General features: G+C 32.9%; 2 protein-coding genes across 3 annotated transcripts; one reads left to right on the forward strand and one right to left on the reverse strand.

Annotated features, from left to right (window-relative positions):
* The first annotated feature begins 1,419 nt into the window (after positions 1-1,419).
* On the forward strand, positions 1,420-4,752 carry LOC146939106 (isoleucine N-monooxygenase 1-like). Its single transcript, XM_085757905.1, has 2 exons — positions 1,420-2,500; positions 3,784-4,752. Exons 1-2 carry the CDS (start codon positions 1,538-1,540, stop codon positions 4,414-4,416), a joined length of 1,596 nt encoding a protein of 531 aa, XP_085614031.1. The 5' UTR covers positions 1,420-1,537; the 3' UTR covers positions 4,417-4,752.
* Positions 4,753-8,130: 3,378 nt separating this feature from the next.
* Positions 8,131-10,836, reverse strand: LOC146939107 (isoleucine N-monooxygenase 2-like). Of its 2 annotated transcripts, none has more exons than XR_015031549.1 (3): positions 9,832-10,836; positions 8,597-9,277; positions 8,131-8,435 (listed from the first exon to the last, which is right to left on the reverse strand). XR_015031549.1 is itself a non-coding variant. In XM_085752901.1 (3 exons), exons 1-2 carry the CDS (start codon positions 10,774-10,776, stop codon positions 8,648-8,650), a joined length of 1,575 nt encoding a protein of 524 aa, XP_085609027.1. In that variant the 5' UTR covers positions 10,777-10,836; the 3' UTR covers positions 8,131-8,435; position 8,647. The 2 variants fall into 2 exon arrangements, 1 of the variants encoding a protein (XP_085609027.1); XM_085752901.1 differs by having other exon boundaries at positions 8,647-9,277.
* Positions 10,837-15,674: the final 4,838 nt, after the last annotated feature.

The raw sequence follows: 15,674 nt of genomic DNA on the forward strand, positions 1-15,674 counted from the left end.
ATTAAACATAAAGAAAGAACATTTAAAAAAAAAAAATACTTACGTCATCCTTATTATACCAAAGCGGCAATGCCACATGATTGGCATAAGAGTGAAGCAAAGATATGTCCTGCGGTCCTCCAGGAAAGGGAGCGTCCGTAGGCAACACCTCCGGGGTAGCCGCCATAGCAATGTCATCATCGTCTGGCTCCCCTGGCATATGCGGCTGCTCTGGCTCGTCGTACCCACCATCAGTCACATCATGGTGATCCTGATAGTTCAGGTACTCCACCGCCTGGGTCGGGTCAACCACCTGCGACTCTTCAGCCTGTGCCTGAGAAGCCTCAGAAGGTTGAGAAGTCCCTGAACCATCCCCCCCCCCCCCCCCCCCCCCGACCTCTTCCCCTCTTTGGGATATGTGCGTTTCTCCTCTCCTTCTCCTTCCGGTAGCTTTGTGTCTGAGCACGCCTACCACCAATCATCTTAGATGGATCAATGGGCTCCTGATCGGCCATATCTACACAAATTTTTAATAAATTAACATCATTTTCCATAACATAATCAAACACATTAAACACACTAGTCATAACTTAATCATTAACATTAACAACAATCAACATCATTTCCATAACCTAAAATCATTCATACAATCATCATTACAATAAAATCAATAACCTAAACTAATCATTTCTATACACTTACAATAAAATCATTCATACAATCATCATTATGTCCATCATTTCCATCATAACTTAATCATTTCTATACACTTAATCATTCACATCATAACCTAAATACACTAAAAAATCAATATACACTTAATCAAACTATAATTAACATCACTTCTATCATTTCCATAACCTAAACTAACTAAATAATCAAAATAATTTTCATTGAGGCATTTCATCAAACACTTTGTGTGCAAAGTATAAAACATATTCAAATTGTGTTCATTTGCAACCATTCAAAGCCACATTACCATTTAAACAGCATAGGCAACATCTACATTCATTTATCAATTCAAAAACTACACATGCAATCATCAAATTGTCTATTTTAATCATCAAATCATCATTAACCTAACCACATGCAAACTACTCTAATTTTTAAAAAAAATAAACCTAACAAACTAACATTAACATTGCAATGATTAAGGGTACTTACTTGTGATAATGTGGTGATGATTTGCATGCAATTCGTGAAAATGTGATTTTGGAGAGAATTTGGATGTGTTTGAAACAAAATATTGAAACTGGAAACTGCTTCTGTTTGTTCTGTTTATGTTCAGAAAACCTCGGCAGTTAACTACCGAGGAATTCCTCGGCAGTTAACTGCAGCCGGATTTTAAATTCCTCGGCAGTTAACTGCCGAGGGGGCAAAAACTTATTTTACATGTGTGTCCCAGCCTTCTCTAATGTGTCAACAGCAATTTTCTAAAAGAAGATGTTTCTTGGTAAATTCGTTTACTTTGGTTCAGTAACTAGTATAAATAGAGCCTCAATTTCTGAATGTGTACTCACCAAACCCTTAAACCTTCATCCATTATATTTTCTAAGCTATGGATTACAGTGCCTTTGCCTTTTTCTGGTCATATTTTCAGCCCCTTTGGATTTCACTCCTTATTGCAACTTGTGGCTTTTTGATTATTAAAACCGTAAATTATCACTTGATGAGTGTGAAGTCCAAAATAGCGAAATTACCCCCAGGTCCCAAACCATGGCCTATAGTTGGTAATCTTCCTGAAATGATTGCAAATAATCCTGTACCTATGTGGATATTCAAAATCATGGAAGATTTGAACACCGAAATAGCATGTATCCTCCTAGGAAATGTCCATATTATTCCGGTTACATGTCCCATCATTGCTCGTGAGTTCTTGAGAAAACATGATGCTGATTTTGCATCAAGACCAATAACCATGGCCAGTGGTATAATCTCCAATGGCTACTTGACCTCCGCTATTGCACCCTTTGGCGAACAATGGAAAAAGATGAAGAAAATCATTGTTAACGATTTGATGTCTCCGCAAAGGTATCGATGGCTTCATGAAAAAAGGAATGAAGAAGCCGATAATCTTATGTTTTATGTGTACAACAAATGCAACAATGGTGATCCTGTGAATGTTAGAATTGCTTCACAACATTATTGTGGTAATGTGTATAGGAAACTGTATTTTAATACAAGGTACTTTGGAAAGGGTATGAAAGATGGAGGGCCTGGTCTTGAGGAAGTTGAGCATGTTGATGCTGCTTTTACATTGCTCAAGTATATTTATGCTTTCTCTGCATCTGATTATATGCCATGCTTGAGGCTGTTTGACTTAGATGGCCACAAGGGCAAAATAAAAAACGCAATGAAAATAATGAACAAGTATCACGATTCTATCATTGAAGAGAGAATCAAGCAGTGGAATGATGGATCAAGGACGGTTGAAGAGGACTTGCTAAATGTTCTGATCTCACTGAAAGATGTTAATAATGATCCGGTATTGACAAAGAAGGAAATCAAGGCACAACTTATTGTAAGACATCACTTATTTTTATTTTTTATTTTTTTTTATTTTCTCCTACCTTTACATGAACTTATTCATTCTAGAAAATGTAAAATTTCTAGGAAAAAAAACAAGGGTGAGTGGACTTCTAAAAATAGTCTAAAAGTGGACCTTTAACATTTTTAATAAAAAATATATTTATAATAAAAAAAATTGAGAACAAAAATAATATTTTATTAAGATTTACCTAAAACAGGAGGGTCCACTATTGAACTGGGTCCATATTAGGCACCCCAAAAAATAGAGATAGAAAGAAGTGTTAAATAAATTTTAGTCCCTAAAAACTTACTGAATTTCGTTTTTCGTCCCCATAAAAAAAGTTGCACGTTTTCGTCTATACAAAAAATTTTGCATCTATTTTTTGTCTAGGTTGTGAAGTTAATGTGTATCTATACCATATATAAATAAAGTAGACTATTTTGGACAAACTTTTTTCCTTATTCAAGTATATTTTAAAGCAAATTTGACCATGAGAATGTTATTTTGTTGGTGTCATTCAAAAATATAAGAATTTATATCATAGTTGATATAATTTTTTGAAAGATATTATATTTATTATATTGTTGGTGTCATTGAAAAAAGATAAGTATAGTTCGCTACAATATGAAACTGCAAAATATCCATTATCGATACTTATAATTTTAATCAAAATAAAATTAATTTTAATCAAAATTTCATAAAACTATTGCTTGTAATTTTTACGCATTAGCATAATAAGATGAGCCGACCGACGGACACAGAGGGCCGTCTAAATGCTAGTTTTGGAGTAATGTTTTTAAGCGGATGTTTAGAATATTATAAAAAGTTTCTTTGGGTGCGTTTGTTTCAAGTTATATTCGTAGATTCCCGGGAATAAAAAGATAGAAATATGTATGTCTATGTTTGTTACAAGTTTACTAAATTTTATTCCTGGATATAAAACATTCCTGGGAATAGAAAAATTTTCCCAAAGAAAAGGGTGGGAATAAAGTTCCCATGAAGATGGGAATAATTTCATATGTAATTGCCTATTATATTTCCTATTTTTATGGTTCCTGAGAATATTATAATGTTAAACAAACATCTTTTTTCTATAAACCTTGGAATAAAATTCCCATCTTAAAGTTCCAAGGAATGTTGTTCTTAGGAATAAATTTAGTAAACTTGAAACAAACACAAAAAAAAATATAGAAGGATCTAAAAATTTGATTTATAAATCTTGATTTACATTAATTTTACGTTGAACGTTTGAACTCATCATAAAACTTATGTAGGAATTGATGATAGCAACGATAGACAATCCATCAAACCTAGTTGAATGGATATTGGCCGAAATGTTAAATCAACCAGAATTATTTCAACAAGCCACAAATGAATTGGAGAAAATAGTGGGCAAAGATAGATTAGTCCAAGAATCAGATATTCCAAATCTCAACTTCTTGAAGGCATGTGCAAGAGAAGCTCTCCGCCTCTACCCCATGGCTCCTTTCAATATTCCTCATGTATCTCTTAATGATACAATGGTTGGAAATTACTTGATACCAAAGGGTAGCCATGTGTTGATTAAAAGAAGTGGGAGAAATCCATTAGTTTGGGATGAACCACATAAGTTCAAACCACAACGCCATTTCAAGAATGGTGAGTCCAATATAGTTTTGACAGAGCCAAGGTTGAAGTTCATATCCTTTAGCACTGGAATGCGTAGTTGTCCTGGTGTCAAGCTTGGCACCACAATGACTGTTTTACTATTGGCTAGGTTACTACATGGCTTCACTTGGAGTATACCTCCTACTACATCAAGCATAAGCCTTGTCAAGTCTAAAGATGATATGTTTCTTGCCGAGCCATTGGTGGTTGTTGCAAAACCAAGATTAGCAGCAGAATTGTATAACTTCTCAACTAAGTGAAAATAAGAAAGCTTTTGTTAATCCACTTGGGTTGGTCTGATGGTATTGACTTGGGAACTGAGAGTGTGTTATTCCTCAAAGTCTCACGTTCGATTCTTCTCGGTGCCAATTTGGATGGACTAATTTGGTTTCTACAAAAAATAAAGCATTTGTTTCACCTATGAAATAAAAATGCCATATAGGTTATTTTCTACCTTATTTGACAAATATATATGTTCTCCCAATAGAAGCTATATAAATAAGAAGGCTTGAGCCTCTTTAGGCATTTGGTGATTGTCAGTCTTGTACCTACCCATTTGCTTGTATATAAAGTTCATGTACTTTCCTGTTCTACAATAGGCATATCTTGTGCGTAGGTTTAGACTTTGCAATAAAATTATGGGTTAATTTAGTAAATAATCTTTATAAATATTATGAATTTTGTTTTTAGTACCTACAAAATAAAATCACATTTTTTAATCCCTGAAATATTTTCCTTTGGCTTTTGAGGGAACAACAACGCGGGCAGAAATTTTTTATTGGGATTAAAAATGCTATTAATTTTTTTATATAGACTAAAAATGCTGACGGAAAATTTTACAAAGACTACAAAATAAAACTTTATTTTAGAAGGACCAAAAACAAATTTATAGATATTTATCGGGATTATTTATTTAACCCAAAAATTAATTTGCAGATAAGGAAAAAAACACTTGAATTTGGTTTGGAACTTTGTATTAGAACAATCATTTTTTTAGGCTTTAAAGAGGTCGACTATATAAGTTCTAATATATTTTTTAGGATATTTGGTTCGTTAATAAATGTACTAATATTAGTAGCATTTTTTTTTCCAAAGTTTCCTATTCGTCTTTGATCTTTATTTTTCAAAGAGCGGTGCTATGTAGCACGACACCCTTTACCACACGACTCGCACAACAAAGAAAATCATGCAATTTGCATTGTGAAAACATACATGCAAAACGCCATAGACTCCACAGCAACGGTCTACACACACTTGTAATTCTAAAGCATTATAGTAATAAAATAAGATAAAATAAATAAAATCTTTAGTCAAAAAAGAAGATAAATACTAGTAGTAGTATTAGACAATACAAAACACACTCACTTTATGATTTAAAGATGTACTATTCACCACCACAAGATCAGTAATTTGTGATTTCTTTTAGGAGAAGTGCATCATTAATTAAAAGGGCAATTTAGATTAAAAAAATATTAATTCGTGCAAATATAACGACAAAATATGTCGTGCACAATAGTATTTTCCTTTTTTAAATTGTATTTTAAGTTTAGAAACAATAAATTGTTGACCTTTTCAACGCAAATAAAAAAAGTCTCAAAAAAAGCACAAAAAGAAAAAACTGCTGACCACTTTTAGAACTTTTATTTAACAACATTATAAAACGCCTACGTACGATGCTTATGTCTATATGTCATACGGTGCTTAAGGGATAAGTTTAGCTAGACTTTTAATCAAAAGTCGTATTTTTTATTAAAAGCAAAAGTTTAAGTTAGGGTTCATATATTAGACAATCATCTTACCATTTTATTATTCAGCCAACATATCTTTACTACATGGCTATATGCATCATATTTCATGCAAAAAGTCAAACATTTCTTGAACCCCCATTTGAATATAATATATATTTTAGTAGAAATTGCATATAAAAATACCATCATCGCTACCTCCCGATCTCCTGTCAAATCCACCAGTGAAAACCATTTGTAATATACCCATCATTTAGAATATGGAGTTATTTAATCGTGTTTTCATCTTGAAATCATTGACACTTTTTTATAATGCCAGAGTTTTATTGAATATTGATTACGAAAAATAGCATAAGTGATACTACTTCCACAAATTAGGATATAGTATAAGTGGTACTACATCCACATATGAAAATAGTGGTAGGTACAATTTTTTCTCTATCTAAGCATATAATCTATCGGGTGGACAAACCAGCCATATAAAAGAGATGGGATCACCCTAGTGCTTACACAAAAACTACTACTAAGAAATACTTTTGACAACGTTGACAACCTATAATACACACAATAATTTTTGCGAGAAAAATGAAATTATCATGTGCCTTCTAAATTGACCACACTGTTGTGTGCCAAATCAACAACAACCCCTGAAACGAACATGAGTGGTCATTTTGTGACTAGAAACCTTTATTGACGGCCAAACCTCTCATTTCTCCGAGGTCACCTTGCTCTCTATTCTTTTTTTTCACTCCCCCTTTTCTTTTAATGGTGCTTTCATTAGTTGTTTTCCTTCCTCTTGTCACTGTTGTGTTCAATATTCTCAGACTTCTGATCTTTGGACTTATTTTCCTCTCTATTCAAGTTATTGTGTCGCATATGACGTGGTTTCGTAGGCTGCCAGAGCATGTCTAGTTAGGTCAATAAGATAGTGTTTTATTTTTTGCTTCTAATTTCTCCAAAGGTTCTAGTGTTACCTCACTCCGAAACTTTTTTGTTCTAGCAAAAAAGGATTTCCATGGGGGAGGTTCAATTTTGGTAGATTGAGAGCAAGGCCGGCCCAAAGCAAGAGCATCCAGACCCATGGCATAGGGCCTCCAAATTTTGGGAATCATTAAAATGAGTTTAGAAGTGAGTTTGGAGCTCAACAAGGTGGTTGTGCCCCTTAGCTCGCTTATCGATCATATCTTTATGAGTTTAATGAACCAGTGGGTGGGAATGCAGAATCTTCCCAGGGCCTACCACAATTTTTTTTTTCCTACCCTATTTTGAAACAAACAATCCAATTCTACCCTACTAATTATTATTTTTTCCAAATATACCCTACTATTTGCCACCTCCCTGCCACCCCACAACACCCCCTTGCGGGGTAGTCTGCTCCGCCAAACCCAGTTGCGAGGTGTACCCTCTGGTTTTTTTGTTTGTCTGACATATGGCACCTCACAACACTTTGTTGCAGGATACCCTTTATTTATTTTATTTTTTTGATTTCTAATATATTTTTTAAAACAAGTTAGATTTAATTTTAATAAAATTAATAATTATTTCTAAATAATTGTATCTATTAATATCAATTACATAATAGATTAAAAAAACTACAATTGTTATTAATATTAATTGCATAAAACCTTGGTTTGAGCTCTCCCCTTCATGTAGAGCTCATGGATGAAATGAATGCAAAAGGAATTGCATCAATGAAGGGATGTAATAGCTTATGGCTTGAGACAGACTCTAAACTAGTTGTCTTTACCCTTCAAGCATCGGTCTTTGGTGCCTTGACAATTGAAGAATCGTTGCTATAACTATTTGCACTTTTTCTTCAAAAAAAAAAAAATCTATTTGCACTTAAATAGGGCTATGAACTTCTTAGTAACTCATATTTATAGAGAAGAGAACCTTATGCTGATAAATTGGCAAATATAGGGTTAAGCATCCGATTAGTCGGTTCTTGAGCTAGATACCTAATTTAAAAAATAATAATTAAGTTTTTATTTATTATTGACATTTTTATTTTTTTTTGAAACAATGACATTATTTAATTGAACATTTTTAATTCATATATATATATATATATATATATATATATATATATATATATATATATATATATATGACCAATTGCCTTGGTAGAATTTGACTTCTTTTTCCCTAAAATATAAAGCAAATTGTAATAAAGGAGAATATAAGAAATGCTCTGAACATATTTTTTTAAAGAAGAAATACTCTAGCATGTACCCAAATAAACTAAACATCACATATAATACACATATTACAAGCGGTCCTCGTGAGTTTAACTCAGTTGATAGAGACATTGTATAATATATGTAGAGGTTGTGGTTCAATTCTATAACACCATACTTATTCTCCTTAAGATGTGAATTTCTAGTCACACCATTACTTAACCGAAAAAATAATAATATTACAAGCTAAGGGCAGGAAAAAAAAAGGGAAGTAGCTTCTTTCATATAAGCTCTCGTATGCATCAAATGTCGGAGTTCCAAACCAAGGTCATAAACCTACTTATTTATATATTTTACCTATAAAAACAAAACACTATATTAACTACATGTAAAAAAAAAAAAAAAAAAAAAATATAACAAATGGATTTGATATTTCACAAGTGATAGTGAAACAAATGACTTTTTTTAAAAAAAAAAAAAAAAAAAAAAAAAAAAAAAAAAAAACTAAATTAATTCACTCAAATTGACATCGAAGAGAGTTAACTTGAGACTTCTTATCTTCGCTTACTTCAAAAGTTGTACAACTCTGCTGCTAATCTTGGCTTCGCAACTGCCATAAGTGGTTCAGCAAGAAATAAATGACCTTTGGATTCTGAAAGGTTGATCCTTGATACGTTGGGAGGTGCACTCCAAGTGAAGCCATGAAGCAATCTAGCTAAATGCATAATAGTCATTGTAGTACCAAAAATCACACCAGGACAACCACGTCTTCCCGCACTAAACGATAAATATTTCAAATTTGGCTCTGTCAAAGTTATATCAGACTCATCATTCTTGAGATGGCGTTCTGGTATATATTTGTAGGGTTCATTCCAAACTTTAGGGTTTCTTCCAAGACCATCTCTTCCAATGATTACATGGCTACCCTTAGGTATGAAATAATTTCCAACTACTGCGTCCTCCATAGATACATGAGGAAGATTGAAGGGCATTGTGGGATGGAGACGAAAAGATTCTTTTGCACAAGCCTTCACAAAATTGAGTTTAGGAATATCAGATTCTTGGACCAGCCTATTATTTCCAACTATATTGTCCAATTCTTCTGTGGCTTTTTGAATTAATTCAGGTCGATTTATCATTTCTGCTAATGTCCATTCAACAGCATTTGATGGATTGTCCACCACTGCAATAATCAATTCCTACAAAGAAGTTTTTCATTTAGAGTGAAGCATTTAATATATTGTGAAATTGATAAAAATAATATATTTCACTAGTCACGGTCTTGGTATGTAGTACATAATATATTGTACAATAATATACATATATGAGTGAAGTCATGTTATACACACCCACAAGATATGCAAGTTTTTTTTTATCCTTTTAAAAATTTGAACTTTGTGTCTTGCATAATAGTAAATGATTTCTTAACATCATGTGATTTTGAAACACTTATTTTTACAGTTAGTATTTTATTTAATTTATTCATTTAAAGGTTCTCTAAGACTATTTTCAAGTGAGGAGGGAAGGACTTCGGGTAAAAAGTAGGAGAAAAGGGAAATGGAAGAAAGGAAAATCTATTAAAGGAAAATTTCCGATGTTTTTAGATAAGTTTTTAAATTAATCTATATTTTTATAATACTATCAAAATAAAAAATATAATTATGATAAAGATTCGGTTATCATTTTCTACAAAAACACTTTTTCAAAAAATATGAAAAATATATTAAAAAGAATCAACTAAGAAAGGTCTTACCGTAACTAGTGCTTTGATTTCCCTCAATGTCAATAATGGGTTATTATTGACATCTTTCAATGCTATTAGAACATCTAACAAGTCTTCTTCAATGACCTTTGTTCCATCGTTCCACTGTTTGAATCTCTCTTCAATGATGGAATTGTGATACTTCTTCATTATGTTCATTGCTTTGTTCATCTTGCTCTTATGGCCATCCAAGTCAAAAACCCTCAAGCATGGGATAAAATCCGAAATAGAGAAAGCATAAAGATATTCAAGCAATACAAAAACAGCATCCACATGTTCTAATTCCTCAAGACCAGGCCCTCCATCCTTCATTCCATTTCCAAAGTATCTTCTACTAAAAAAAAACTTCCTATACACATTACAACAATAATGTCTTGAAGCAATCCTAACATTCACAACATCACCTTTCTTGTATTTGTTGTAGACATAAAACATAAGGTTATTAGCTTCTTCATCTCTTTTGTCTTGAAGCCATTGATACCTTTGGCGGGAGAACAATTCATTAGAAACTATTTTTCTCATTTTTTTCCATTGTTCCCCCAGAGGTACAACAATAGACGCCAAATAACCGTCAGAGATAATATTAGTGGACATGGATATAGGTCTTGATGCAAAAATAACATCTTGTTTTTTCAAGATTTCACAAGCAAAAGTGGGGGAAGTTATAGGGATAACATGTACATTTCCTAGGCGGATACAAGCAATTTCAGTGTTCAATTCTTCCATCATCTTGTATATCCACCGAAACACAGGCTTGTTTGCAATCATTTCAGGAAGATTACCTACTATAGGCCATGGTTTTGGACCAGGAGGTAGTTTGTGTTTGGTTTGTTTCATACTTTTGGTTTTCATAATCATGAAGCCAAAAATTGTAATAAACAAAGAAATAAAAAAGGAGTGAAGACATAACCCGAATAAACCAAAAGTGAAATCCATAGCTGGGAAAAGGGGAAGGAGTCTATGTTGAAAAATAAAAATTATGAACAGAAAGGGTATGAGAATATGTTGAGAAATTGTGAGATTTTATAGTGGCAAATCAAAGATAAGAGTTCATCCAAAAGTATGTCCAACGTGTCTTGGAAATTATTAAACTTGGTGAAGAAGTCTTATCCGCATCGGATGTAAAAATGCCGAAAACAAGATTCCAACAAAGAAGGATAAAGTTATCATTCAATCATGGCTCAACATTTCAAAGGATCAAATTGTTGGGGTTGATAAAAAAGGAGATTGTTATTCGAAGAGGATTGGTGACGCTTATAACAAGCATTGAGACAAGAATTCATTAGAGGAAACCACTTCACTAAAAAGGTAAACTTCACTTAATAAATTGTCATTTCGTCTGTCTTCATAAAAAAGAAGAGAACAATTTACTATGATATAAATTTACATCCATGTTACAAATTTGACCACTGGATTGAAGGTCTAGATCATATATAAATCATGAATGTATAATTGATATTCCATTCAACAAATCAAATTTAAAAAATATGTATCGATTAAAGCACCATAGAGCGGCGTAATATTGATGTAATTTTATATTGATGTAATTGCATCACGCGCACACACACTCCCTTTGTGCCTAGTTATAAGACACTTTGCAATTTCTAGGTGAAATTAAGAACCTCTACAAATTTTTAGATGTATTTATTACCTTTTTCTTCAAATATATAAAATATCAAAATTAAGAACCTCTACGATATTCACAAATATATATACCTATAATTTTAATCCATATCAAAAATTTTATATAGAATATCGTTTGTAATTTACACATAAAAATTATATAAAATATCGTTGATTATCTACACGAGTTAGCGCAATAAAAAGAGCAGAATGATGGACACGTATGTATATTTAAGTGTTCGTCTTTCCACTAATAATATTAATAATAATAATAATAATAATAATACTTTTTTCTTTAAAAAAATAATACTCCATAAAACTTTCGGCAGGAATGTATATATGCTATAAGGACCAATTTTCCAAAAATGGGTATATGCTTAAGATATAAAGAATAAAGAATAAGATAAAATGGAGTAATGAGATGGGATGGTATCAAAGTGGGAGGAAGGGGGATGGGTTTTGCGGGGTAATAGTCACTTTAGTCCCTGAATATGTAATGATTAATCATTTTAGTCCTTCATTGTATCAAAATTTCAAAATAGTCCCTGATTGTGCATTCTGTTAGTCAAAATAGTCCTTGAAACTAAAATAACCTCTCAATGTTCACAATAACTCTTTTCATAGGGACTAAAATGACAATAAACATGTACTTATAAGGACTAATATGACAATAAGTAAGTATATTGGAGGACTAATCTGACAATATTAATGAAATATTTTAAGATTAAGGACTATTTTGACTAACAAAATGCACAATCTGGGACTACTTTAAAGTTTTGATACATTGAAGGACTATTTTGACTACTCATTACAATTTCAGGGACCAAAGTGACTATTACCCCGGGTTTTGCGGGTGAGTGAATTCTTGACTCTTGGACACATAAATGGACGTGGATGGAAGTGGCAAACAAAAGGCATGCTAACAAATCATGGGACCACGTCAAAGCGAATCTATATTGGCCTCCACATGCACGTAGTTATTTATGTTGAAACAAAACAGTCTTATTCAATGTCTTAAAGTTTTGATGATAACAAGGTATTAAAAGAACAACTGAGATACTAATATATGATCAAGTGTGCAGTCATAGAAAAAAATTCATAGTATAAAATCAAGTTTTGATCTTAGAAAAATGTATAGAAGAGGATTTGGAAACTATAGAGAAGCAGATGTTCTGAAGAACACCAGACTCTCGACAAGTGAAGAATCAGACTTTTGTAGTTCCATACTCTAAAGAAGTAGCTTCAGAAGGACATCAAACTCTAAAGAATGAAGACTCTAGAAAATACGTCAAATTTTTCGTCTTTAGAAGATGTCTCTATCAGACTCATATAATACATTTTCTCCACTTCTGATCATGTGTAGATACAAAGAAAGAACATCAAGGACAAACATGTGTAGATACAAAGAAAAACATCAATGACAAATAGAGTGAACGAATAATTCCTCTTTCTGCAAAGGATTTTCGAATGTATTTTCAACCACATTATCCAAATCAAGGAACATTCCAACACTCATGATCAACCTTCTCAAAGACTCAAATTATGCACCAATATCTCTCTAATGTCTTGCTCAATTCCTTCCCAATATAAGGAGTTGGAGACTTGAAGCAATAAACAATACTATGCTATTTAAACAACTGATTTTACTCTGTCAAGTTCAAAAGCGCATAAACACTTAAGAATTTCTTACCAAGTTTATATCTTAAAAATCAAAAGTCTTAAGAGTCTTACTCTATTTTGTAATTGCTTACATCTCTGATTGTATATCAAGTGTAGAATTAAACAATCTTTTATTTGATTATGTTAGACTGTAAGAAGCCTCTTTCAGCTGTGAGAGCATTAGAAGTCTCTTCCTATTGTGTGCTTGATCATTTGGAAATATCTTTCTTGTGTGCTTGAACATTTGTAATCTTTAGTGATTATAGTGGAAATCCCTTAGAAGTGCAAAGGAAATTGACTACTATTGGTTTGTGGGATGAACCAGTGTAAATGCTCTCTCTCTCTCTCTCTCTCTCTCTCTCTCTCTCTCTCTCTCTCTCTCTCTCTCTCTCTCTCTCTCTCTCTCTCCTCTCTCTCTCCCTCTCCCTCTCCCTCTCCCTCTCAGTGTTTTTTTGTCCGCTGCAGTCAGAACCTGAGTCAGACTCTGAACTCATTCAGAATCTGACTAGATAAAATACTTGGAAAAAATTTGAAAAAGCCAACACAATTCAACAATTTATTTTTTCTATACTTAAAATACAATTTGAAAAATAAAGATAAAAGACATTAGCTGATCCATGAGTATGGGAAATTCCTTTCAGACACTGTATCTTCATGTAAAAGCATACCTAAGAAGCCCCAAATTCTAATTCAAATCTCCCATTAATTAATCATAGGTCCAAACTTGGGTGCCATGAAATCATCATCGGTGGTTCAAAACATAGTGAAATAGCGGTAGATGTAGAATTTTACAAATAAATATATCTTTTAAAAGAGAGAAAATAATCTTTTGTCAAAGAAAGAAGAGAGAAGTGAACTTTTATCAACAGAAAAAAGGAGAGAAAATAAACTTGTCAATAGAGAGAAACTGAACAAAAGTATGCAACTTGGTTACCTACAAAAATCGTAAATTGACGACACATCATGGACACCTCGTTCTCAAACTCCTCCTGATGCAATTATTCGCTATACTCAGCATTACTCAAAAGAGGAATGTTATTTTAATAATCATTTTTTGTGACAACTATTAAGACAATTGATGATAGTCGTTTTAGCATCAAACAAGATAAGTAAGTATTTGTATCGTCTCCACAGGGATTAGTGCGACATCAAGGATAGTTCAACGTCAATTATCATTCTAAGTTAAAAGAGTGGTTGTTTGGTTGTTTCATTTACAACTAGGCTAACTAATATGCAAAAGTAAAAAGATGAGATTATAAGGTTTGAAACTTGTTAGGAGTAGAGTTCCTTAACCAAGCATCACACATAACTAAATGATCCATACGAATTCTAGCTATATAACCAACATTATCACAATCACTTCGGTTATCGTTTAAACATTCGTGTCCAAATCCCTTAAACGATAACAAAGTCGATTGGATCACTCAATCGACCGTGTCCAGCCTGACTAAGTGTCCAAAAGCATTAAGTTCATGATTAAAGGTGACGATCAAAGATCTACAAACTTGTCAAGAGTGATATAACCTATGATAGATTGTAATTTTAGCTCTACAATACCCTTCGTGTCCAAAGCGATATCATCATTTCTAAACTATCTTTCAAACATTCGTGCCCTAACCATTCAAAAGATAACATAATCGATCGTGTCATAAAACGATATAGTTATTTCTAACGCATCTTTTAAACATTAGTGACCAAATCATTTAAAAGATAACAAAGTCGATCGGATAACTTAATCAACCATGTCCAGCCTAATTAAGTATCCAAAAGCATTAACAACAAGAATAACAACTATATTGAATATAAATTGCTAGAACCATATTTTGCAAAATCAAAAGGATTACATGTTTAGCAAGATCAAGTACCTCTCATCCCAACAAAGGGTATTTAGCTACACATCATCATGGAAGCCTTGCAAGGATGGATTGAAAAGGAAGGATTCATTCTCCTAGTGATGTCTCAACAAAGGAATAAGATCCAACTTCCAAAATCACTCTCACTCTATATGCTCTTGACCTATTTATCTCTATGATATTATCTATGAAAGCTTAGAGAAAACTAAGAGAAAACTATGGGATATTCCTAAGACTAATATGAACTATATTTGAACTAATTATATCTCCACCTGTATATTATGAACTGGTTATGTCCCTGAGATATATAGCCCAAAATATCTAGAAAATATCTTCAAGGAATAGCAAGTGGGCCACTTGAGTTGAGCAAATCGTCCTAACTCGCAACTACGAGTGAAAGAGCTCACAATTGCGAGTTCACGCTAATAGCGCCAAAATCGCTAATAGCGAAAATTCTTTAAGGCTCCAGATACGCCAATAGCGTATCTCTCTGGACTATGACACTTCTTTAAACACGCTAATAGCGTAGAACACGCTATTAGCGCCATTTCTTCAAGCTTGCTGGACAGCTTCTGCCATTTTGCACTTTTTCATGATGAATTGGTCTTTGATCAGTGTCTTGAGGCTAATTCCTGCACAAAAGGATAGAGTAATGATAAGTAAAGCGTAATAAGGCATTTAATGCTTATTTCTCGGCTT

The sequence above is a fragment of the Medicago sativa genome, chromosome 3, assembly GCF_051527215.1.
Source record: "Medicago sativa cultivar Bolivia chromosome 3, Bolivia_mono, whole genome shotgun sequence".
Lineage (NCBI taxonomy): Eukaryota > Viridiplantae > Streptophyta > Magnoliopsida > Fabales > Fabaceae > Medicago > Medicago sativa.

Excerpts from the sequence above, each read along its gene's own strand:
- LOC146939106 (XM_085757905.1), top strand. The coding sequence starts at position 1,538 with ATGGATTACAGTGCCTTTGCCTTTTTCTGGTCATATTTTCAGCCCCTT. Across the intron at positions 2,501-3,783 it reads AAATCAAGGCACAACTTATT|GAATTGATGATAGCAACGAT; the intron begins GTAAGACATCAC and ends AAACTTATGTAG.
- LOC146939107 (XM_085752901.1), bottom strand. The coding sequence starts at position 10,776 with ATGGATTTCACTTTTGGTTTATTCGGGTTATGTCTTCACTCCTTTTTT. Across the intron at positions 9,278-9,831 it reads AAATCAAAGCACTAGTTACG|GAATTGATTATTGCAGTGGT; the intron begins GTAAGACCTTTC and ends ACTTCTTTGTAG.